At 38.0% G+C, this 26,076-nt stretch overlaps 1 protein-coding gene across 3 annotated transcripts; it reads left to right on the forward strand.

Annotated features, from left to right (window-relative positions):
• Positions 1-25,527, forward strand: LOC137408453 (carnitine O-palmitoyltransferase 1, liver isoform-like). Of its 3 annotated transcripts, none has more exons than XM_068094988.1 (17): positions 1-123; positions 2,472-2,631; positions 3,370-3,509; positions 4,014-4,281; positions 8,133-8,348; positions 9,384-9,491; positions 10,984-11,068; positions 11,323-11,437; positions 11,583-11,787; positions 11,897-12,030; positions 15,433-15,498; positions 16,927-17,083; positions 18,039-18,131; positions 21,351-21,564; positions 21,793-21,902; positions 23,842-24,012; positions 24,847-25,527. In XM_068094988.1, the coding sequence occupies exons 2-17, from the start codon at positions 2,491-2,493 to the stop codon at positions 24,913-24,915; spliced, it is 2,292 nt and encodes a 763-aa protein (XP_067951089.1). In that variant the 5' UTR covers positions 1-123; positions 2,472-2,490; the 3' UTR covers positions 24,916-25,527. The 3 variants fall into 3 exon arrangements, with proteins under 3 accessions (XP_067951089.1, XP_067951090.1, XP_067951092.1); XM_068094989.1 differs by lacking the exon at positions 15,433-15,498 and adding an exon at positions 15,715-15,780; XM_068094991.1 differs by lacking the exon at positions 15,433-15,498 and adding an exon at positions 16,314-16,379.
• Positions 25,528-26,076: the final 549 nt, after the last annotated feature.

A 26,076-nucleotide genomic window follows, 5' to 3' on the forward strand; every position in this document is an offset into this window, starting at 1 on the left:
CACAATTATAGCGAGGTTGCCAGGCCTGTCGGACAGATTCCATGCAGAGGCCAAGTTGTGTGCCTATTGACACTGCTACTGCTTTTAGTCATTGTTTTGTTTATTGAATCTATTACATTGGAGGTAAGTACTGACTTGAATGTAAATTTATTACTCTAAACAGGCTGATAACAAAGTAAATTGTTTCAGTGATTCGGCAGGGCATCGCTTCAGCATTACATAAGCGTATTGTTAAACTGCACGAAAACAGTGTTTGAATCAAATTTTTTAGGCTATTATCGAACTTACTTTGAGATGGTACCTTTTGTAAACTTTATAATCTTTTTAATATGTCCTTCTTAGACATTAGGCTAAACTAGTCTAACCATGGAAACAACAATAACTATAGCAGTTTCTTTTTATCAGTGGCTGAATTTATAATCAAATTATTTGATTGGTTTTTTAATCTATTTGCACTATTCTGTAGTTGCTAAACATGTTATATATTTGGATGTTACTGGTAGCTGGACCGGATAGGTTTGACCATAGTATACAACACCTTGCTCTGGTATGCATAGTTATTTTACATTATAAATGATAATCTCACCTTCATATAATTTCACCTTATAATCATTTTGTAAGCTTCAATTACTTGATAATTGTTACATTTAAGCTATTATATGTAGCAATTAGCACAGTGTACTGTTTGTATGTGAGTGTTCAATCTTTGAAATAATTTTTTCCTTAGGATTGTCCTGCAACAATCCGTATATATTCTGTCGCAACTTCTCGTGTTATTTGTGAAAGCTTTGAATATTTAATAACATGAAATTTTGTTTTTAATAAACTTTTCAAACTATGCCAATCTACTGCAACCAGATGGGCATATGCTGGCATCTCTTACAAGCTAAACTATAGCAAAACATTACCAGCTCATCATAGCATAGGGTTTTGTAAATGAGGTGTAACAGAAGCTTGCAAACGTACAGTAAATAACTTACTGCCGTAACACCTGTAATTGAACGCCATCTCTATTTGACCGGCAGTGCACATCTAAAAGGTACAGTACACATCTTGCCATTAATTACATCAGTAGTGCAGTAATTACATTAGTAGTGCAGTAATTACATTTGTAGTGCAGCAATTATATGAGTAGTGCAGTAATTACATGAGAAGCGCAGTAATTACTTGGGTAGTGCAGTAGTTACATGAATAGTGCAGTAGTTACATGAGTAGTACATTAATTACATGAGTAGTACAGTAATTACTTGAGTAGGGCAGTAAGTTTATGAGTGGTGCAGTAGTTACATGAGTAGTGCAGCAATTACATGAGTAGTGCAGTAATTGTATGAGTAGTGCAGTAATTACATGAGTAGTGCAGTAGTTACATGAGTAGTGCAGTAGTTACATGATTAGTGCTGTAATTGTATGATTAGTGCAGTAGTTACATGAGTTGTGCGGCAATTACATGAGTAGTGCAGCAATTACATGAGTAGTGCAGTAATTGTAGGAGTAATGCAGTAATTACATAAGTAGTGCAGCAATTACATGAGTAGTGCAGTAATTACATGAATAGTGCAGTAATTGCGTGAGTAGTGCAGTAGTTACACGAGTAGTGCAGCAATTACATGATTAGTGTTGTAATTATATGAGTAGTGCAGTAGTTACATGAGTAGTGCAGTAGTTACATGAGTAGTGCGGCAATTACATGAGTAGTGCAGTAATTACATGAGTAGTACAGCCATTAAATGAGTAGTGCAGTAATTGTATGAGTAATGCAGTAATTACATGAGTAGTGCAGCAATTACATGAGTGGTGCAGTAATTACATAAGTAGTGCAGTAATTATATGAATAGTGCAGTAGTTACATGAGTAGTGCAATAATTACATGAGTAGTGCAGTGATTACTTGAGTAGTGCAGCAATTAAATGAGTAGTGCAGTAATAACATGAGTAGTGCAGCAATTACATGAGTAGTGCAGTAATTAAACGAGTAGTGCAATAATTACACGAGTAGTGTAGTAATTGTATGAGTAGGGCAGTAGTTACATGAGTAGTGCAGCAATTACATGAATAGTGAGATTGTTTTTATGGTAAATGTTAGCCTGTGGGACAATACTCACTGTTGTGATGAAGCTGTCTATCATGTAATCATTTCAAAAAAATATTTAGACATCGCCACTATGACACCTCTTTCAAGTAGACATAGACTAGATCTCAGTCTAAACAGTGACTTTGCTGCTTTAAATTTCAATTGAAAAGATAGAAATAACATTGTTATAATCTGTATTCTGGAAAGCTTTAAATGTCTTGTGAAAGTCCATTACTTGCTGTCCACTAAAATAATGAACGTGAGTTTCTAAATCCTGTTACTTACCAAACGTAGTGTGATTCTTTCTAAAACTTACAAACAATCCTTGCTGCTAGGCAGCTATTTAAACAAGCTGAAGGAGCTAATCGCATGAAAAGAACCTGCCACTTGTTTTTTTACAGTTGAGACTAATCAACGACAATGGCGGAAGCACATTCAGCTGTAGCATTTTCTTTTAATGTTACGCATGAAGGTGTAGATGTACGGTACAACCACGAAGCTCTGCGAGCTGTCTGGTTCAGCGGCCTTCACTCGTGGAAACTGCGGTTCATCAGATTCAAAGTAAGGCTAGTTTGTACCGTGTTATGATATGTAATGACCGTTAGCCCTCCCTTTATAGTGTATTGCCTTTTTATATATCTACACACTGTGTATACTACTAATATGTAGTTATGTACACGCTATATACTCTTTTAATACATTGATGTGTACTTGCTGTATTATATATACCCTCCCAATTTTCTGTTGAGTACACACTGTGACCTTATGATACTTGTTGTCTAGGACATGCCTCATTTGCTTCTAATATGCAACTCTTGGTATACAAATGATGTTTATTTATACTCGCATACTAGCTGACTTTAAAACAATATATCAGACTGGGTTTCAACTTATACTCTCACAACTCTTATTTCTCTCATATAATGTGACAAGATACAACTTCCTCGATTACACAATATCATTCATATTTGATTCTGTCATAAAATTAAGACAGCAGGTAATAAAATTGATTCTGACTAACTAAAACCTAATTTTACTATTAATTTTAACTGCACCTTTCATAAAATACAAGCGAAGTATGTCTATTAAGAGTATTCTAACCATAGACCTTTATCAGTGTATTGTATGCTCATACTCTGATGTGATAAGTCTAGTAGGCATGCTATGGTATTCAGTGATTGGCTCAAATATGGGTTGTTGCAAAATCTCCTACGGGTCGTTTTTGAAAGGCCACCTAATATCCGAGTATATACTGTATACTATTTGTGTATTATACAATGGTACCCGCTGTCCCTGCAGAACAGATGTGTGAACATTCTTTACCCGGCACCCCCAGCCAGTCTTTTCCTTCTCACCGCACTTGTCATGGGGCTGCAACTCTACTCTGAACAAGATCTATCCTATGGAATGATAGAATTCTTCACTGGCTTCTTTCCTGAGTGAGTTGTCCTTCTTTTGTATGTACATTCACCATTTCATCGCGGAGCTAGCGTTTGTTGACACTTGTTGGAATCTGCTGTTTTACTCATTGTTTTGAATCTTACTTATTCATGCGTACATTTCTATTTGGCAATAGCTTGTTATTCGCAATCCTGTGGTGGTTGCATAACACTATCAGCTGATTGCTCATTTATCCCAATAGGATGTTATGAGTCGCTCAAACTTGCTTTTTCTATCCTTTCTTGTCCTCATATTCTACTGACTCTATTTTCTATATTTCCATTGACACCTGCTTCATTGGCATATTGCGTCAATCCTTCAGTCCCACCTTCGTTTAGCCTCTGAGACTTCTCACCAGCCCAACTTGTGTAAGGCGCACCAGGCTATAGTTATCACCTTAGCTCTAGTCACTGTACAACTGGTATCTTGCTCTGTTAGCTAGTTCTACTAGCTAACGCCTTTAAACTAACATACTTGTTACCGATGCTTTAACAATATTGCAGGTGTGTGCATGACTCATGCGAAGTTATGGCAGCATTCTTCTTTGGTGTAGCTGTTTGGATCCTATGTGTACTGTTGTGGCGGTACACGCTCAAGTTGCTGCTGCTTAACCACTCGTGGATGTACTCGCCGTTTGGAAAGATGAGTCTCCCCAACAAACTTTGGGTTGCCCTCGTCAAGCTGCTCAATGGTACAAACCCTCTGCTCTATAGCTTTCAGTCAGCCCTGCCCAAGCTGCCCGTTCCTTCCCTATCTTCTACAAAAAAGAGGGTGGGTACTATCAGCTCTCAGTGTGGATTTCTTCCACAGTTTTGGCTATATAGCTTTGGTGGGTACGATTCTCTTCTCAGTCTTGTCTGCTATAAACATACTCCCAAATATTATCACTGCTATACAGAGTTTTGACTTTTAAAGGAGTGTTATCAAGAATGATGTGCTATTCTTTTAAAGTTAAAACTTCTAGGTTCAAGCCAAGTAGGGTGGAGTAATTAATCACAAACTATCTTGGATTCTTAGATGTTGGTTTCTTTGGCCTTTTGCCAGACGCATGGTCAGCGAGGCTGCGGACATTGTACTCTGCTGCCAGTAGGATTCTAATGGATTATAGGTTACAGCTGTAATCTTGTTAAAGCATTAATATCACCCACATATGGTCAGTGGTCAGCTGCTGGACAATTGAGCAGCAAGCCTCTAGAGACTAGAGTAGGCAAGGGCAAAGACCTCTTCACGACTACAACCTACCGCTCTTTGACAGTTGGTAGACTTAATCTGAGGCTAAACTTGAGAGATGTAATAAAAGGTCATGCCCTCTATAATTAGCATCTTAATGGAATAGCCGGCGGACAATGGCATGGTTGTCATGACAACAAAGCGCTTTGCAGAATTGAAATTTTTATTTATATTCTCGGGTGATCACTTTGAAAAGGTGACACCATTTGACCATGTTTGTGTTTTACTTTTCCAAAGCAAACAATCTAGTAAATCATGTTTCATATTTTTCAGATGTTATGGATTGAGTTTGGTTTATGATAGTCGTTTTCTAGCTTTTTGCTCTGTTGGCGCATTTTAATTTTTCAGTGAACTTTTTCACTTAGAAAGCTTTTATAACGGCTCACCTTAGTACCTATACAAAACACTGATCCCGGATCACAGAGTTCACGGGTCACGGAACAGATAAACCCAAAACTTTGTCACTCTAAATTTTGGATATTAGGTCATCATTTTGCTAAAAAAAAAGAATCAATTAGTTTTCTTTTCGCTCAGAATTGGGATTTGGGATAATTATCGCGGTTTCCAATCTTTGTTAATTTTGATTTAGGATGGAGAAAAAAATGTTGTAAACAGCTGCCTAAACATATTTCTGCTATTGAACTTCTTCAACAAGCTATTAAGCTATTAAACATTTGCCCATTTGTCTGGGCAAATGTTCCTGTAAGAATGCATAGTATTTCATTTCATTCCACAGGTCAAAATAATTTGCCTAATCTATATAAATCTCAGTCCTTGGGTCTTTCCAGCCAGTTCTTACCTATTAAAATCTAGTAATGAAACATCCGTTTTGTGCTGGATTTGATCTCTGTGCCTCCCACTTACCAGCCGATAACCTAACCAATTAAACTACTTGAGACGCAATGGTTCCATTAGGCAAATTGAGTTATTATGTCGGTTAAAATACGCATAGCACTCTGTGTTACGCACAGGGTTGGCTTGGTTTAAACCCAGTGTTTAAACCAAGTGGTTTAAACTAACCAAAAAAAATTGGTTTTTTATGGTTTCTTCATTATTTTTGTGAAAAACAATATTTTAATCTCTGGTTCATGTGTAGTAAAAATGCAATTGTATGTGGTTATCAGCTGTGGAAGTTCATTTAGTGCATAGTAGTGAGGTGTTGGCAGTCACACATAGTAGGGAGCTGGTGGCAGTCACACATAGTAGTGAGGTGTTGGCAGTCACACATAGTAGGGAGCTGGTGGCAGTCACACATAGTAGTGAGGTGGTGGCAGTCACACATAGTAGTGAGGTGGTGGCAGTCACACATAGTAGTGAGGTGGTGGCAGTCACACATAGTAGTGAGGTGTTGGCAGTCACACATAGTAGGGAGCTGGTGGCAGTCACACATAGTAGTGAGGTGGTGGCAGTCACACATAGTAGTGAGGTGGTGGCAGTCACACATAGTAGTGAGGTGGTGGCAGTCACACATAGTAGTGAGGTGGTGGCAGTCACACATAGTAGTGAGGTGGTGGCAGTCACACATAGTAGTGAGGTGGTGGCAGTCACACATAGTAGTGAGGTGGTGGCAGTCACACATAGTAGGGAGGTGGTGGCAGTCACACATAGTAGTGAGGTGGTGGCAGTCACACATAGTAGTGAGGTGGTGGCAGTCACACATAGTAGGGAGGTGGTGGCAGTCACACATAGTAGTGAGGTGGTGGCAGTCACGCATAGTAGTGAGGTGGTGGCAGTCACACATAGTAGTGAGGTGGTGGCAGTCACACATAGTAGGGAGGTGGTGGCAGTCACACATAGTAGTGAGGTGGTGGCAGTCACGCATAGTAGTGAGGTGGTGGCAGTCACACATAGTAGTGAGGTGGTGGCAGTCACACGTAGTAGGGAGGTGGTGGCAGTCACCCATAGTAGGAAGGTGGTGGCAGTCATGATTTTCTTACTTGTGTACCCGCCATACTCGAATACCAGAGTAAAACGGATCCTTTCTTCGAATCCCGTTTTGCCTCACGAATTGCGGAATCTGTAGCCTTACTCATGTGGTGGAAATCAGTTCACTAACTGCCAGCCCATGTATTGGGCATGATAGAAACCCTGCTAACAGCAATCAAATCTATTGCTAGCGTTGAGCAGATATTCTCAACATTTGGGTTTGCCCATCCAAAAGTCAGAAATAGATTGGGCACCAAGAAAGCTGGGAAACTAGTATTTATTTATCGTATGACCAATACATAAGTACATATTCAGTCACATATTGTATCTACTACTCAGTCACATATTGTATCTACTACTCAGTCACATATTGTATCTACTACTCAGTCACATATTGTATCTACTATTCAGTCACACATTGTATCTACTACTACCCTTACGGATTTACGAATTTTTTGCTTCAATTTTAGCAATCGTAGATCATGCTTTGCTCTTCACTACCACAATTAATCACTGGAATTGAGATTTTTACTCATACATAGAGCTGTAGGCTATGTAATATATTCACTTTATGTGATAAGATTTCTGATCTGTATTTCTTCATTCATGTTTGATTAACAGTTTATTCTGAAATTTCCACATGTTTTCTCCTTTTTTTCATAACAACTCCCACAGTACCATCTTTAACAGATGATTCCACATACATGTATGCATGTTCAATACTCAATCATGCAGCTATATAGTAAGTGATGTTAATTAGACTTCAAATTGCAAAAAACCTGGTCAAATTATACAACCCATAAAAATCTGTTTAAACCATAAAAATCGGTTTAAACCATCAAAACTAGTTTAAACCATAAAAACCCGGTTTATTCGGCTTTTTCATAACAAACGTGGTTTTTTCGAACCTTTGTTACGCAACATCACTAAAGCTTGCTCTCATGGCTCTTATTAGTAAGTTTAGCAATACTGATGGTAGTCTACCCAAATTAGTCATCGGCAATGTGCCAGGCTAATGACAAGGACAGGCAAATACTTTACCTGCCACTGTTTATAAAGTTTTTTTAATACCCATGCAACGCCGGTCATTTGGCTAGTTATATATAAACATAGCATCAAAACTAATGCGTGTTGTAAAACTATTTACAAAATATAATGTGTGAAACTAACATGTATGTAGGAAACTAAATAAAGTAATAATCAATAAAATGGGGTTTTTGTTCTCACTTCACTTTTACATTGAAGAAAGGTAAATTCAAGTAGGTATAGACTTTCTGATACAGCGGATAAACAGTGTTCAGGTAGAGGGTGTGGATAGACAGTGAGAGAAGAGATGAAACTACTCTCTTGTGTTTTAACACTTTGGAAACATAACCCTTTCTTTTACCTGAACACTGTGGAAAGGTAGCCCATTCCTGTACCTTAACGCCGTGGGAGTATAACCTAATGCTGTATTTATTACGCAGTACCTCCAATCCATTCGGCCCCTTCTGAATGATGTTGAGTATGAGAGGTTGTCAAAACTGGCAGAAGAGTTCTTTGGTGGGATTGGCAACAAGTTGCAGCGTTACCTTATTCTTAAATCATGGTGGTCAACCAACTATGTTACTGACTGGTGGGAGGAGTATGTCTACCTGAGAGGAAGATCACCCATTATGGTCAATTCCAATTACTACGGCTTGGTGAGTCTAACAAACTTTTCCAGTTGCTGTGAATACATTATGTCACTTCTAGCTGATATGAAAATAGAGTAATACTTCTATCTGATATGTAATTAGAGTAATACTTCTATCTGATATGTAAGTAGAGTAATACTTCTAGCTGATATGAAAATAGAGTAATACTTCTATCTGATATGTAAGTAGAGTAATACTTCCATCTGATATGTAAGTAGAGTAACACTTCTATCTGATATATAATTAGAGTAATACTTCTATCTGATATGAAAATAGAGTAATACTTCTATCTGATATGAAAATAGAGTAATACTTCTATCTGATATGTAATTAGAGTAATACTTCTATCTTATATGTAAGTAGAGTAATACTTCTACCTGATATGTAAGTAGAGTAATACTTCTATCTGATATATAATTAGAGTAATACTTCTATCTGATATGAAAATAAAGTAATACTTCTAGCTGATATGAAAATAGAGTAATACTTCTATCTGATGTGTAATTAGAGTAATACTTCTATCTTATATGTAAGTAGAGTAATACTTCTATCTGATATGTAAGTAGAGTCATACTTCTATCTGATATGTAAGTAGAGTAATACTTCTATCTGATATGTAATTAGAGTAATACTTCTATCTTATATGTAAGTAGAGTAATACTTCTATCTGATATGTAAGTAGAGTCATACTTCTATCTGATATGTAAGTAGAGTAACACTTCTATCTGATATGTAATTAGAGTAATACTTCTATCTTATATGTAAGTAGAGTAATACTTCTATCTGATATGTAAGTAGAGTCATACTTCTATCTGATATGTAAGTAGAGTAACACTTTTATCTGATATGTAAGTAGAGTAATACTTCTATCTGATATGTAAGTAGAGTAATACTTCTATCTGATATGTAATTAGAGTAATACTTCTATCTGATATGTAAATATAGTAACACTTCTATCTGATGTGTAGAAGCTGCCAAAGGTGAGTAAAGCAAAACTTGATAGTTCCCTACTGTTGATCTTACTCAAAATGTTTTTGACAGGATGTGATATTTGTTCAGCCCACCAACAGACAAGCTGCTAGGGCAGGAAATTTAGTCTATGCTTTTCTCCAGTTCAGGGAGAGGATAGATCATGAAACACTTCAACCAGTAAGACTGAATTACATCTCTTAACTTTCTATCAATACGATTTACTGCTCTCATCTATATCCGTTTTGTCTTCGTGCTCTTTTCCCTGACCTGTTCTTATCTCTCCCTTACCTGTTCTCATCCCTCCCTTACCTGTTCTTATCCCTCCCTTACCTGTTCTTATCTCTCCCTTACCTGTCCTTATCTCTCCCTTACCTGTTCTTATCTCTCCCTTACCTGTTCTCATCCCTCCCTTACCTGTTCTCATCCCTCCCTTACCTGTTCTTATCTCTCCCTTATCTCTCCCTGACCTGTTCTTATCTCTCCCTTACCTGTCCTCATCCCTCCCTTACCTGTTCTCATCCCTCCCTTACCTGTTCTTATCTCTCCCTTATCTCTCCCTGACCTGTTCTTATCTCTCCCTTACCTGTCCTCATCCCTCCCTTACCTGTTCTCATCCCTCCCTTACCTGTTCTTATCTCTCCCTTATCTCTCCCTGACCTGTTCTTATCTCTCCCTTACCTGTCCTCATCCCTCCCTTACCTGTTCTCATCCCTCCCTTACCTGTTCTTATCTCTCCCTTACCTGTCCTTATCTCTCCCTGACCTGTTCTTATCTCTCCCTTACCTGTTCTTATCTCTCCCTTATCTCTCCCTGACCTGTTCTTATCTCTCCCTTACCTGTCCTCATCCCTCCCTTACCTGTTCTCATCCCTCCCTTACCTGTTCTTATCTCTCCCTTACCTGTTCTCATCCCTCCCTTACCTGTTCTTATCTCTCCCTTACCTGTTCTCATCCCTCCCTTACCTGTTCTTATCTCTCCCTTACCTGTCCTTATCTCTCCCTTACCTGTCCTTATCTCTCCCTTACCTGTTCTCATCTCTCCCGTATTCGTTTTTATCTCTCTTTAACCTGTTCTTATCTTTCTCTGTCCTTTCTCTTACCTTTTTTCATTATCTCCCTTAATTTTCTAATATATCTCATTCCTCCCTCCAATCTCTCTCATTTCTTTCAATATCATATCTTCCTTACCTCCTTTTATTATTTCTTTCACCCCTCTCCATCCTTTCTTTCACCTCTCTCCATCCTTTCTTTCACCTCTCTCCATCCTTTCCTTCACCCCTCTCCAACCTTTCCTTCACCTCTCGCCATCCTTTCCTTAAACTCTCTCCATCCTTTCCTTCACCTCTCTCCATCTTTTCCTTCACCCCTTCCCATATTTTCCTTCACCCCTCTCCATCCTTGCCTTCACCTCTCTCCATCCTTTCCTTCACCCCTCTCCATCCTTTCCTTCACCCCTCTCCATCCTTTCCTCCAACCCTCCCTATCCTTTCCTTCAACTCTCTCCAACCTCTCACCAACCTTCCCTTTATTTCTATACAAGTCTTCAAGCATTTACTGAAAAAATAGTTAATGCATTTTTTTCTATCATTTTTCCATGTAGCAAGTGACAGTTTATGATTTTTGTCACTGGTTGAAGCATTATTGTACCAGATTCGTCTATCTATTTCTAGTTACTCGTAAACAAAACAGTCCCACTTGATTCCGTGCAGTACGAGCGACTCTTCAACACAACAAGAATACCAGGAGTGGAAACGGGTGGGTGGTTGATTCTGTTTATATCAAGGGTGGTGAGCAGCTCTGCGTAGACTAGGAAGTGACTAGATTAGGAAGTATAACTGCTAGGTACTAGTTCTTGTATTGAGCAAAAGCATAGTTGCCTACTGGCACTCGCGGCACTCAACTTCTACATGTAGAAAATAGATTTTTTTGTACCGATTGTGGATAAAGTTGGGTTTTGTTTTTGGTTCTTGACACTAAGGTCATTTCTAAGGATATCTAATCGTTTACAGATGTTTTACTGCATGTGAATGGCGTCTCCCATATCACGGTATTGAGTCGTGGTCGATATTACAAGGTCTACACACATGATCACGGACATCTGATGCATCCAAAAGACTTTGAGAGGTCGGTAGCTACTGTAATCTATGTTTATTGGTTGCTTCTATGGCCACACTTTTTTAGAGGCTGATCTTGTGAGAAATTAGGGGCCATGGAGCTGTCCGTTCCTCGTGATATCAGTACATGAGCACATTGAATTGTACTGTTCCAGAATGTTCCAAGAGATACTAGATGATAAAAGTTCAGCCTTAAAAGGGGAGGAGAAACTGGCCGCTCTCACAGCAGGAGAAAGAGTAGCATGGGCCAAGGCTAGAAAAAGTTTCTTTGCCACCGGAGTCAACAAAGCTTCTCTCACCGCTATTGAGAAGTCTGGATTTGTGCTCGTGCTCGATGAGGAATGCTATGACTACAATGCTGTAAGCTTTTCACGCTGCCACTCTGAGTCAGCATCTATAGTCTTTACAATAATATCACTCTGTGTTTTGTCATCGTGCTGTAATGCTTAGAACAGTTGCTCTTGTTTAGGAGGACCCAAGCGAGCTAAACAGATTTGCTAAGTCGATGTTACATGGCAAATGCCTAGACAGGTGGTTTGATAAGAGTTTTACTCTCGTCGTCTCAGCCAATGCTAGGGTTGGTTTCAATGCTGAGCATTCCTGGTGAGTCGATAGCTATGCCTGTAATAGTACATCATGCACTCTACGTATGCTGTGTAATATATAAGTATACAATATACATGTATATAATGCTTTATACAATATACATGTACGTAATATTTGAGAGCCAAAATAAGACAACTCCTTTAGCACATATTTTTTCAAATTTTAGTACCAATTTGTTGAATTGGCTGCTAATATGTCCTGAGCTATTGTTCATTGTTTGCTATAGATGTGAGAGTTGCTCGCTCTTTCGTGTTAAGAAATGAACAGACAACTTTTTGTATTACGCATGTTTTTTCACGGGCCAGTTAAGCTGATAAAATGTTTGCATGAACCCACAATTCCCACAATTGTAAGTCAGTTGAGTACAAGGTTCAGTGAATAGGTCAGTGAATGTCCCTAATAAGGGTCTTATTGTGTAAGATGTGTCCTGGTTGTTCAGCTTTCTGATTGCCTTTTTGATATTGCTTGAGGAAGTTTTGCTTTAATTTTCAGCAACCTTTGGTTTTTTCTCATACAAGCAGCTGTATTGATACATAAATAGGTGTACATGCAAGTACAGTAGATGCTCCTACAATGTAAACAATCCCTTCATGGAACGTTTACGTTATAAGGATTTTAGATTATACAAGCAGTAAAATACATATAAATTGCCTAATCCATTCCAAGATCTTTCCGAACTCACCCCCTTTGGCCATAAAAAAAAGAAAATCTAGATTTAACTTTTTTTGTGGGCTGTACAGTAACTGTATCGTAACTGCAGAAGTACCGGTTTGCATCGACAACATTTCTCCTTTTTCTGATCAACTTCACTGGTTTTATAAACTATGATTGCAGTAATTTTACAATAAGTTGATGAAGAGCGCATATCTTGGACGTTCATTTACAACGATTTCTTTATTTTTACTAAACAGTAAAGTGTATTCTGCAAGGTAAAACTAGTAACAAATATTTTATATGTTTACAATAAAGCAAAACAAAAAATAGCTTAACATGAAAAGAGCAGTAATACCTGTTCGTCGTTTCATCTGCATCAAGGCGTCAAGATTATGATAAAAGTTAACTACCGACGATTTTCCAGCTCGTGACATTCAGATTGGTGTACCGACGCTCTAACAAACGCATCAATCGCCTTGTTTTTATGAACATTTGTGCAGTTACCTATTGTTTGTTTTTTCGACACCTCTGACGATCTATCACGACAAACTAGAATGGCGTGAAAGTTGTAGATAGAATAATAGATGTAACGCTATTCGCGCATCATTTTTTCTCTCGCAAGTGTGGCGAGATAGGTTACCATTCAAATCAAATTTGAGAACTCACCCGACTTAACACTTTATGTTATATGGAATTTTTTACGTAGGATGAAGCAAAAACTTCACATAACTTTTTTACGTTATCTGGAATTTACGTTATAGGAGGTATACGTTATAGGAGGTATACGTTATAGGAGGTATAGGTTATAGGAGGTATACGTTATAGGAGGTATACGTTATAGGAGGTATACGTTATAGGAGGTATACGTTATAGGAGGTATACGTTATAGGAGGTATACGTTATAGGAGGTATACGTTATAGGAGCGTCTACTGTATATCTATTGCCTCAGTTGTATATAGCATATGATAATGTTCTATGTGTGACATGCGGCACTTCATTGTATTCTACATCCTCTGCAACATTTTGAATTACTGGGCGTTCATGCTTCAAATATATTTGGAGTTGACCTCTGCCAACGAGTTCGCACCCAACCGTTTCAGAGTTGCACTTTATCGATCTTTCCAAGACTATCGATCTACTCCTCAAAACAGAACTTGTTAAAGTAGACTCGCTTTAACATCACGGTTACTTTTTAATTCATGTTTTGTACACTTTGTACACTTGCTGCACTAACTCAGACAGGATAACTTATCAGAATTTTCTTTTTGTTTCCCTTATTACTGCCCCCTATATTACTGCCCTCTATATTACTGCCCCCATATTACTGCCCTCTATTACTGCCCCCTATATTACTGCCCCCTATATTACTGCCCCCTATATCACTGCCCTCTATTACTGTCCCCTATATTACTGCCCCCTATATTACTGCCCCCTATATTACTGCCCCCTATATTACTGCCCTCTATATTACTGCCCTCTATATTACTGTCCCCCATATTACTGCCCCCTATATTACTGCTCCCTATATTACTGTCCCCTATATTACTGCCCTCTATTACTGCTCCCTATATTACTGCCCTCTATTACTGCCCCCTATATTACTGCCCTCTATATTACTGCCCCCATATTACTGCCCCCTATTACTGCCCCCTATATTACTGCCCCCTATATTACTGCCCTCTATTACTGTCCCCTATATTACTGCCCCCTATATTACTGCCCCCTATATTACTGCCCCCTATATTACTGCCCTCTATATTACTGCCCTCTATATTACTGCCCCCATATTACTGCCCCCTATATTACTGCTCCCTATATTACTGTCCCCTGTATTACTGCCCTCTATTACTGCTCCCTATATTACTGCCCTCTATTACTGCCTCCTATATTACTGCCCCCTATATTACTGCCCTCTATTACTGCCTCCTATATTACTGCCCCCTATATTATTGCCCCCTATATTACTGCCCTCTATATTACTGTCCCCTATATTGCTGCTCCCTATAATGCTGCCCCCTATAATGCTGCCCCCTATAATGCTGCCCCCTATATTACAAAACAGCAACAGAATTTACTGCTTACTATGTAGTTATTACTTCAGCGGTCGCATGAACGACAGTCAACTTTAGTAATAGAAAACTATTTCTGTGCTAGAAGAGTTAAGCCTAGGGAGAGGTCGGCACTAGTGCAATGAATAAGGTTTATAACCTTTAATGAATAAGATAATAACATAAATAAAAAGGTAATTATCTCATCATTGTCGTATGAGCAACATACCGTTGGCAATAGTAGTTAGAATATACTCGCGTGGTAGTGAGATGAAATGCACTGAATTTTTTACCTCCACTGGGAAGAGCTCAGTCAGGTATTATAGACTCGAATCCATCCGCAGTGAGAGTTCCTGTGACATCGAATAGTAGTTCCACTGCGAATGCCTTCGCACAAATTTTGTAAACCGAAACGGCGTCGAGTCCGTTTGGGTTTTACCATTTCTATGATTCGGAGTGGAAGCAACTCCGAATCCATTCGAAGCATGGAAACCCAGTAATTATAGCGCATTTCATAACGCGTTAACTGCTCATCCTGGTGTCTCATCCTGATGTATATGTATTTCATATATACTTATGCCTCGTAAATCTTTGTATCATTATGACTACAGTATGACGCGTGCGTCTCTTATTCGCACATACATGTGACATTTAGCTAACTACCTTGGCATAATTTATTATACATACGGTGAGCAGGGCAGACGCTCCAATCATGGCACAGGTCTGGGAACACGCCTTTGCAGCTGACAGTTTAGACCTGGGGTAAGCTCAGTGTGCGCGCGGCATGCGTTGAGGCACCGGGGTCATAACAGCTGCACCAACTCCTCTGTTTTCTTAAACCACCCCATGTCTGTGTCTAGCCTGTCATACCTATGTTGCATTGCACCGCTACGCCTTCATTATCTGGGAATATAATGGCTTATGGCAATGCAGGACAGGTAGTGACAAGTTGTTCTAACATTTTCATTGTTTTCACAGGGCTGATGCACCTGTAGTTGCCCAGGTCTGGGAGGAGTTTGTTGCCACAGATTTGGAGATTCTAGGGTATTTGGGCTTCTAGTCCTCTTATGTCACTCCCTTTAAAAAAGTGTCTGTCTCGTAGTCGCTTCTCTATTCTGGCTGTCAAAGCTATTGATTCACCCCTATGTGCATATGAATATCCTACATGAATATCCCACATGAATATCCTACATGAACATCCCACATAAATATCCCACATGAATATCCCACATGAATATCCCACACGAATATCCGACAAATACTGCTCAAATGCGCTACCCTCAGCCATATTACATTCTCCTTGTTCACACAATGCCTATTGGCCAACTTCCCTACTCTCATATGCCATGTTCAACAGAAAAAGTTGCTTTTAGATCCTTCAGATGGCTTTCTGTCATGCATGTCGCTAGTTGTGGTATCATGCTATACCTGTGGCACCATAAGTGACACTAGGTGCGTGTGTCTGTGTGTCTGTGACACTTTCTCCTCTACTAACTGGGCATCTACATGATGAATGCTGTGTTTTAGCTTTCCTTTCTGTAAAACTAATGCGGGTTTATTCTCTCCGGTCCCAACAGCTTTGATGCACCCATATTCTCTCAAATGTGGGAGGAGTTTATAGCCCAGGATTTGGAGCATTACGGGTATGAGAGAGCTGGCCGTAGTTGGTGGTGGTTCAAATGTAGTGTAAAGCTAATTATTGGCTAAGCTGGTTCTTGATTGCCCCAGCTTTTCCCATGTTATTCTTTATTATTCCTCATGCTTTCCTTGCTACCACTGTTTGCTTCTTGCTTTTCCTTGCTGCCACTGTTTGCTTCTTGCTTTTCCTTGCTGCCACTGCTTGCTTCTTGCTTTTCTTTGCTGCCACTGTTTGCTTCTTGCTACTGGCCACTACCACCCCTTCTCTTGTCTCTGAATGTACCATCAAAATCCGTTTTAGTGGCTTCCACACAACCTGAGTGGCTTGACCATCGGTGTCTCAGAGTTTAGGCTATAACATTGACCAATAATCTCTGTCAATAAGCTTTGTCAATATAGCCAGATAGTCCTTGGATCTTTTCAACAACTGGTTTACAATGACTGTATGCTCACTCTCTCCTTTCCTGCCGTATGTTGTCACTACCTGTTCCTACCTGTTCTTACCTGTCACTTTTCTACAGTCATATGCTGCACAGTTGTCCTTTTATACAGATACACAGAGGATGGCCATTGTCAAGGTGCTGTTTCTGCCAGAGAGCTCAGGCCTATCAGACTGCAATGGGACATCCCCTCAGAATGTCTAGATGTTGCTGAGTCTAGCCTCAGAGTAGCTCAGGCTATAGCAGCTGATGTTGATTTACATATTCAGGTAGCCTTAGTCCCAACGAGTCGTTTCAGTATTTGAAGTTGAAGATTTAACAAAATAATAAAATTTAGTTTTATTCAAGCCCAGTTTCAGGTTAGGGATGAGCTGGATATTGCAGGACATGCAGTCGCCATGTCGATCATGTTCATGGTTGTAAAGTACTAATAATATTTATAATGTCATGTTTGATGCAGTCCTTCATTGTTCACATACTAATAAGTTGAGATCCCTTCAGCTGTCTGACCACCATAGTTTAATATGAAGGGAAAACTTGCTTGTATTTTTATAAGTTTTATATATTTTCTATAATCAACTTTTTGTTTAAAAAACATTTCGCGGTAAATTGAGCAATCGGAAAATTGGATGTTTAAATTTGTGCATATTTGGCTTGTACAGCAGCACTAATTGCTAGCTGGTTTTTTATGTACTTTTGCAGACGAAATTATATCTTTCTAGCAGATTTGATCAGAAAGTGTTGGCATTTTTGAACCATTTTTATTGCTTTTGATGTTTGAGTTGATCTGATTGCCAGAATGTTTCAAGATATAAACTGACAAAACTTGATCACGGTTAAACCGCTCAGATTCAATCGATAGTGCAATTATGACGTCTTTAGTTGCCAAGTTGTAACATCGCGAGTTGAACGCAACAGCCAATATCAATGACAAGAAAGACAGGCAGCAGAGCCAATAATGACATCATTTTAGTGCATATTCTTCTTCCAAGCATTTTAACCGTGATCATGTTTTATCGATTTAAGTCTTGAAACGTCCTGGCAATCAGATCATCTCAAACATCAGAAACAACTGCAATTTGTAAAAACAATAACTTCACTTTCTGATGAAATCTGCTAAAGTTTGTGTCAATTCATCAACAGGAGTTATAACAAGTGCCAGGATTCTCCTAAGTCTATCAGTTTGCCACCTGGGTGACCTCTGTGTGACCTTGCGCTTTACAGGTTCATCAGGAGTTTGGAAAAGGAGTTATTAAGAAGTGTCGTATTAGTCCTGATGCTTTTATCCAGCTCGCTCTGCAGGTCGCCTACTTCAGGGTACATATCATTATTACTCTCTGTACTTAACACTTACCATGTTCCTCTGTGTGTGACCTACTTTAGGGTACATATAATTATTACTCTCTGTACTTAACACTTACCATGCTCCTCTGTATGTGGCCTACTTTAGGGTACATATCATTATTACTCTCAATACTTAACACTTACCATGTTCCTCTGTGTGTGATCTACTTTAGGGTACATATCATTATTACTCTCTGTACTTAACACTTATCATGTTCCTCTGTGTGTGACCTACTTTAGGGTACATATCATTATTACTCTCAATACTTAACACTTACCATGTTCCTCTGTGTGTAGTTTTTATTTCATGTTCATTAAATTTTTTCCTCTAATGTCTTCAGTGATGGGCCCGACTTCATCTTTTACCTTGTATAACTCTACCCTTATATTGATCAGATTTTTTTATTATGAGATTCGCCAGATTTGGGAAAATCCTATTAAAATTTGACTGAAAATATATTTAAAGAATAGAGAAAGCATAATATTATTATGCTTTATTAGTTATCTTGAGGTGTTGACTGATGTTCTAAAAAAAGAATCAAGGAGATTGACCAACTAGAAGCTGAGATATAGCCAGCCAAACACAGGTCTACCTAATAACGAATCAGAGAAAAACCCTTCGAAAATCCCGAGTACTGTGACGTATGAAATCGACTTATTGGTCATGTGCCGGAGTTGCGCACCCTTACCGCCGTTACGTATAATGATTATTTTAGGCTACGAGATGTGAAACGCTTCTCGCGATAGTAAAGAATCTACAGACTAGCTCTGGTTTCTCAAAAAAATCAAGCAAACATTGTGTGGTAAAGGCATTTGCTCAAACCCATCGCCATGATTTTTCAAAGCAGAAGAGCAGATTTTGACCATTTTGCTTCAAATTTTAACTCGATCTCCACGGATATGCTCCAAAGATCCTCTGTTCAACGAACGGCGCGTGTATAGTCTATATGCGACATCCACGATTTGCAGTTTGTTTAGAATAAGAAATGGGAATGTGAATTTTTGTTCATTCATCATTTTTCTACTGTGTACCTACTGCAGCATTCAGTTGATTTTCATGATTATCGTCACTATTAACAGACTGTAAGTTCACTACAGCCATAATCTTAAAAAAAAATAACTTGACCATGCTGCTCTTGCTGTAAGAAAAGAAAACGATAACTTTTGATTTGATTTTTCTATTTATCTATTATCTTATCTATGATTATTTTTTATGATTAATATAATAATCATAATGCATATTATACAAAATAATAATATAACTGCGTATAGAATAAATGATGTAACTAATATAATTTGTAGAAAATTCCAAATGATAACTGAGATTGATGATTGATTTAATGGATTCCATTTATTAGCTATAGTTAAAAAAATCTGAACAACGCTAAAGATGAGTCTGAATAGGGAAGCTAAGTGGGAGAACAACAAAACTGAGCTGAACTAGCAAGATAGCGAAATGTTGCGAAATAATAGATGCGTGTAATTATTTTATGCTAAAACTAATCTACATGTCAGAGGGACTAGTTCGGAATTCTCAGAGCAATGATTGTTAGGCCCAATTTGATTGTTCTATACTTCCAGGGATTAAACCAATTAAAACGCCGTGATTGTTATAGGAGAGCACATTAGTTGGCTTAATTGACCAATGGCATACAAGTCGATTTCATACGTCATATATTGTTGATTACCAAAACACTTATGTTTTTTGGTAGACCTGTGTTTGGCTAGCTATATCTCAGCTTCTGGTTGGTCAATCTCCTTGATTCTTTTTTTTAGAACATCAGTCAACACCTCAAGATAAATAATAAAGTATAATAATATTATGCTTTCTCCATTCTTTATCATGCAATTCTACGAAAATGTTCGTTATTTCTATAATCTCCTCATTTTATTCTATTGTAAACATTATATCTACAATATAATGATTATCAATTTGCATCAAATCTAAAATAAATGTTTTATTGGCTGTTTAGGTCGCGATGGTAATGCATTCGTATCATTCAGCGTTATCATTGCTCTTCTCTGTGTTAAAATATAATATTAATTCCAAAATGTTCTCAAAGTAAAGTGAAACGACTTTTGTTACAGTTTAAATGTAATTCACAAGCATTTTAATCTCCAAACATTTACCATCGTTTTACCATTTTAAACACAGCATCACGCTGTCCATTATTATTTTAATTATTACTAATTAACAGAAATGGTACAATACTACATTAAATATTAATTTAAATATTAAATACTATATTAAAATACTACTTTAAATATTAAATACTACATTAAATACTACTTTAAATATTAAATACTACATTAAATACTACTTTAAATATTAAATACTTCATTAAATACTACTTTAAATATTAAATACTACATTAAAATACTACTTTAAATATTAAATACTTCATTAAATACTACTTTAAATATTAAATACTACATTAAATACTACTTTAAATATTACATACTACATTAAAATATTGCCTCCTATGCTCAGATTACAACTGCTAATAGTAAATATTTATTGTTTATATACTATAAAATATCTATTATTAGTGTTTCAAATGTTAGTAAGAATATAACAAGTCACAAGAAGAGTTACTAAATTTTAGTTAGTTGAGCTGATACGCAAATAAATTTTTAGTATAATTCAATAAATATAAGATAGATTTATTTTTTGCAGAATCTGTTTATTGATGCAATGTATTTTGGATTAAATCTCTATTCAAACTCTATTATTGTCAACAATTGTCAAAAATACGGTAGTCATTTGATTATGGGTTGTCTCCCTCGTATCTAAGTTTTAGTGATTAAGATGAAACACCACAACAGTGTACTATATTTATGCAAGTCAGTTAACATGAGTTGTCACATCATACTGTACTACTGTACTACTGTACTACTGTCCTACTGTACTACTGTACTACTGTACTACCGAGTTCATTAGTGTCTTATGGCTATCATATTGACCTTTTGTCGCACGTACTTGCATTCCGATGAGATGCCACACAACTGTCAATATATTATGTACCAATAAGATGATTTAAAAATATTTTCAATTTTTAAAATTTTATATTATGACATAGTAAAATTTTGAGGAAGTTTGAAAACTTTCAAAGTTCTCTAAATTTGCCGCAAGGTTTTTATAATAAAAATCATTTGTATCTTAGCCGTTTGCACTTATACTCTACATTGCAGGATGCAGGAAGATTTTGTCTTACTTATGAGGCATCCATGACACGACTTTTTCGAGAAGGTCGCACAGAGACGGTACGATCATGCACCATTGACAGTTGCGCATTTGTGCGTGCCTTCTGTGAAGAGGAGAGATCGACAGAGGAACTTAAACAACTCCTACATGTCGCTTGCGAAACTCACCAGAATGGCTACCGCGATGCGATGACCGGAAAAGGTGTGATCATTTATATGTGACTAGAAGCAACAATAGCAACAGGGCGTGTGTTCGCATTATCTTTAAGTTTTATCTAATAGAAGCAGCGTTAGGGTACAACTACTTGCGAGGAAAGGAGTCAGTTGAGACCTTGCTGCTGGTTGGTGGAGTCACTTGAGACCTTGCTGCTGGTTGGTAAGCTATGAATTTGCACATTCCTCACTTCTTCTGTTCTTCCATCTGTTTTAGGGATTGACCGACACATGTTTTGTCTGTACGTCGTTTCCAAGTATTTAGGAGTTGACTCACCCTTCCTCAGCGAAGTGCTCAGTGAACCTTGGCGACTAAGTACAAGTCAGGTACGTCTGTGCATATGTATTCTCTAGTTATACATTGACAGTTGACAATACACTATCACTATGTTTCCGTGTCGTGGGTTATACGGATTTGAAGTTGTGCTCTCATGCCTGGTTACCGCTTGATAAGGGTTTTAAAAGACCCTTGCACTTCGCGGGTGCTTTGTTAAAAAAGATAGGGAATTCTGCGTCAGTGGTCATTATGGCTCCCTCCTGTCTCGCTCAAATCGAGATAGGAATGACTGAAGTGTAAGAATGTTATAATGGAATAGCTTGCATGGCATTTTCTTGAGCATTCGTAAGTGTTGTTCCCAACATTCTCGAGCATAAAACATTCATTAAAGCACATAAATTACATAATTTTTTTATTATATATTTCAATACATCAGAGTCTTGGCTTTCGAATGAGCCTATATTCAATACACAAAGAATAATAGAACTATGAAAAACGGGGTGTCAAAAGTTCAAAAGTACGTCCTGCAAAAAACACTTGGTTCAGGTACTCAAAATGTGGCGTCATAATTCTCATTTAGCCTTAGGTCATCGATCCCTTTCGCTACCATTGAGGCTGCGTTTTTCTGTGACAATCGGTGCTGTTAAACCCGGAGAGCGCTAATAATAAACTAGGATTCTAGATAATCAACAATGCCCACGATCCGTGCTAACGCCCGACCAATACAAACACATGTTCTGGGTTAATTATGCTTCAATAAATGTACTGTCGTTGATAAAGGTAATGAAATCACATCGATTAAATTATGACCTGCGGTTGCGTGGCCCTAGGACGAAATGTCAATCGCACTTTCGCGAGATCACGCAATGCTTGAAATTAATTAGTCTCAGTCGTCACCCTTAACATCGCATTAAAAATAAAGAGCTAGTGCATAATATCATCGGGAAAATATAGTATGGTTCTTGGAGTCTGAGGTACTCATCATAGAAATAATATGTACACGGAGAACTAATGACACTGATTCCTTTGTCATCTTCATTCGTTCTTTGGAGTTGTCCTACCTTCGCTTGCCACTAGCGTCATTATCGTCACTTTCATAGTTGATAAATAAGCGGTAAGAGCACACAACAACGAATATGAGAATTGTGATGTCACAATTTTCGAGACTATGCCTGTAAACTTTTTCACGGTAGAGCTCTGGGGAAATCCTATAAACACCAACCAATGTCTGTCTCACCATGGCAAACAATAGCTCATTCGAAAGCCAAGACTCTGATGTATTGAAATATACAATAAAAAAATTATGTAATTTATGTGCTTTAAACATTTCGAGGGACAAAACTCTCTTGACTTGTGGAATTTTGCTGCTACCATCTTGCGGATTGCGCAAAATTTCAGATTAACCGAGTCATGGAAACGCTGTGTATCTTCTTTGCTTGTGGTGCATGCATTGAACTTTTGTCGCATGACTGTATTTATGGCCTGATGTGCTACTGCGGTAGTCTCTGTAGTGTGTGTAATAGTACTGGATACACCCCAGCTGGCACTATCATCACTCACCATACACCCATACAGTAGAATTATAGCTGTGCTAAGTTAACCATCATAGCTAGCCCTTTAGACAGCTTTCATACTGATTGTATATAAACTATCTGTTTAAACTGGCCAGCCTTTTTTTTTACATAATATGGTCACTGTTTTTACATAATATGGTCACTGTTTTTACATAATATGGTCACTGTTTTTACATAATATGGTCACTGTTTTTACATAATATGGCTGTTTTGTCTCTGGAATCAGCGAGAGCTCACTGAAGAGCTAGCTACAACAGCATTAGTGCATCAATTAGCCCAGCTCTTCAATGCACCTTTGACCAAGCACCGTAATATGTTAACCAACTACTTTGACATACCGAATCTCTGATACTGTCTTCTCATACAAGTTTAGCAACTACCCGCTGTCAGTATGTATATTATTTTGCTGTTGCAGACTCCACATTCCCAGATGAATAAAATAAACTTAGCTCTGTATCCAGACCACGTTTGTACCGGGGGTGGCTTTGGACCCGTCTCTGATGATGGTTATGGGGTCTCCTACATTATTGCTGGAGAAAATATGATCTTTTTTCATGTATCTAGCAAGATCTCTTGCCCAAATACGGTAAGTATCGCGGTTTAGCTATAAGTGGGCTACTGTTTGTACTACTGACTAGTGTACAGAGCTTGTATTCCTGACTAGTTGACTAGTGTACAGAGCTTGTATTCCTGACTAGTTGACTAGTGTACAGAGCTTGTACTACTCACTAGTGTACAGAGCTTGTACTACTGACTAGTGTACAGAGCTTGTACTACTGACTAGTTGACTAGTGTACAGAGCTTGTACTACTGACTAGTGTATAGAGCTTGTACTACTGACTAGTTGACTAGTGTACAGAGCTTGTACTACTGACTAGTGTGCAGAGCTTGTACTACTGACTAGTGTACAGAGCTTGTACTACTGACTAGTTGACTAGTGTACAGAGCTTGTACTACTGACTAGTGTACAGAGCTTGTACTACTGACTAGTTGACTAGTGTGCAGAGCTTGTACTACTGACTAGTGTACAGAGCTTGTACTACTGACTAGTTGACTAGTGTACAGAGCTTCTACTACTGACTAGTGTGCAGAGCTTGTACTACTGACTAGTGTACAGAGCTTGTTCTACTGACTAGTGTACAGAGCTTGGACTACTGACTAGTGTACAGAGCTTGTACTACTGACTAGTATACAGAGCTTGTACTACTGACTAGTGTACAGAGTTTGTATTCCTGACTAGTTGACTAGTGTACAGAGCTTGTACTACTCACTAGTGTACAGAGGTTGTACTACTGACTAGTATACAGAGCTTGTACTACTCACTAGTGTACAGAGCTTGTACTACTGACTACTGATTAGTGTACATATAATAACACTGTGTTTTGCTAGTTGGCTAACAAAGGACTCGTCCTCATTTTAGAACTCGCGTGAGTTTGGAAAGAAGGTTGTGACAGCTATGGCGGACATACGAAGGCTCTGTGGCCAGTGAGAGACATCTTCATTTAGTATAACCGATCTCGACAGTTTTAACTATACTTTTTAAAATGTCAAGATGGTTTGTCATGTTTTATTGAAACTGTCATTGTCGCAGTGGAAGATTTAGCGACTCAAAAATTTTTGATTTACGTTTACCAAATTACAGTACTATTTATATTTAGTGTACTTTTAGTTGAAATGCATTTGAGTTATTTATACTAATTGTTTCATCATTTTATCGTTAGTGCCATTTTATCACAACTGGTAGTGAATGAAGAAAAGAATTGATTCCCTCCAATGACGCCTTCTGGTAGCTGGACTAATGGTGAAGTTATTTACAGCTTGACCATGTAAATGCACAGATTTTATTTCATTTGCGTGGCGTATCCGTGGAAAACCAACCCTGCAATAGTAAAAATTGCATGATTAACAATAAACTGAATTGTTCGTAGTAAATTTTATGTTAATGGTCTCAATTCCTCAAACAGTAAAATGATGTTTTGACAGAGACGAACATAGTTTTGTTAGCTATTGGTCAGGGAGTCATCTCACCGCTTTCCTACTTGGAAAAGCTGATGAGAACATGTTCAAGAAAGGTGTGAATAAATGTGCATTGCATTTCTTACGTTTAGGAGAGTTTTGGTTGTATTCTACTCGCGGACACCTGACAATTGTAGCAGAAATACAGTAGTTCGTGTCTTATGTTGAGTATAGGATGGTATGCAATAACATAGTTATAGACTGGGCTCCAGAGCCCTTAAGGCAGGTGAGCGTATGCTTCTCAATGTATCGTCACAAACTGGCCTGAGAGCTTCGTAAACTGCAAATTTGTATAAGCTGTGATAACTAGCTACTTGCTGTATAACAAAGAATTGCCATTACTAAAAAGCTAACTAGTAGATTCATCTGTAGGAGCATCGTAAAGTTAATAGAATGATCACCGCAGCGATCCCATAGAATGTGATGTGTAGAAGATAACTCCCAAGTTTATAAATAAACGAGCCAAATGCACAGGTAATAACAAAGGTTTTTGCATAAAAAATTTATTTTTAATCAACATATACAACATTCATCATGCTAACTTTTAAAAGAAGATATTTAAAATGCTATAAATATTTGCAATACATGCAAATATAGCATTTCTGGGAAGTTGACACATTTTTCCTCAAGTAAC

The sequence above is a fragment of the Watersipora subatra genome, chromosome 11 (genome assembly GCF_963576615.1).
Source record: "Watersipora subatra chromosome 11, tzWatSuba1.1, whole genome shotgun sequence".
Classification (NCBI taxonomy): Eukaryota; Metazoa; Bryozoa; class Gymnolaemata; order Cheilostomatida; family Watersiporidae; genus Watersipora; species Watersipora subatra.

Coding starts and splice junctions, on each gene's coding strand:
- LOC137408453 (XM_068094988.1), top strand. CDS start 2,491: ATGGCGGAAGCACATTCAGCTGTAGCATTTTCTTTTAATGTTACGCAT. Junction 4,282..8,132: donor TATCTTCTACAAAAAAGAGG/GTGGGTACTATC, acceptor TTTATTACGCAG/TACCTCCAATCCATTCGGCC. Junction 24,013..24,846: donor AGATCTCTTGCCCAAATACG/GTAAGTATCGCG, acceptor TCCTCATTTTAG/AACTCGCGTGAGTTTGGAAA.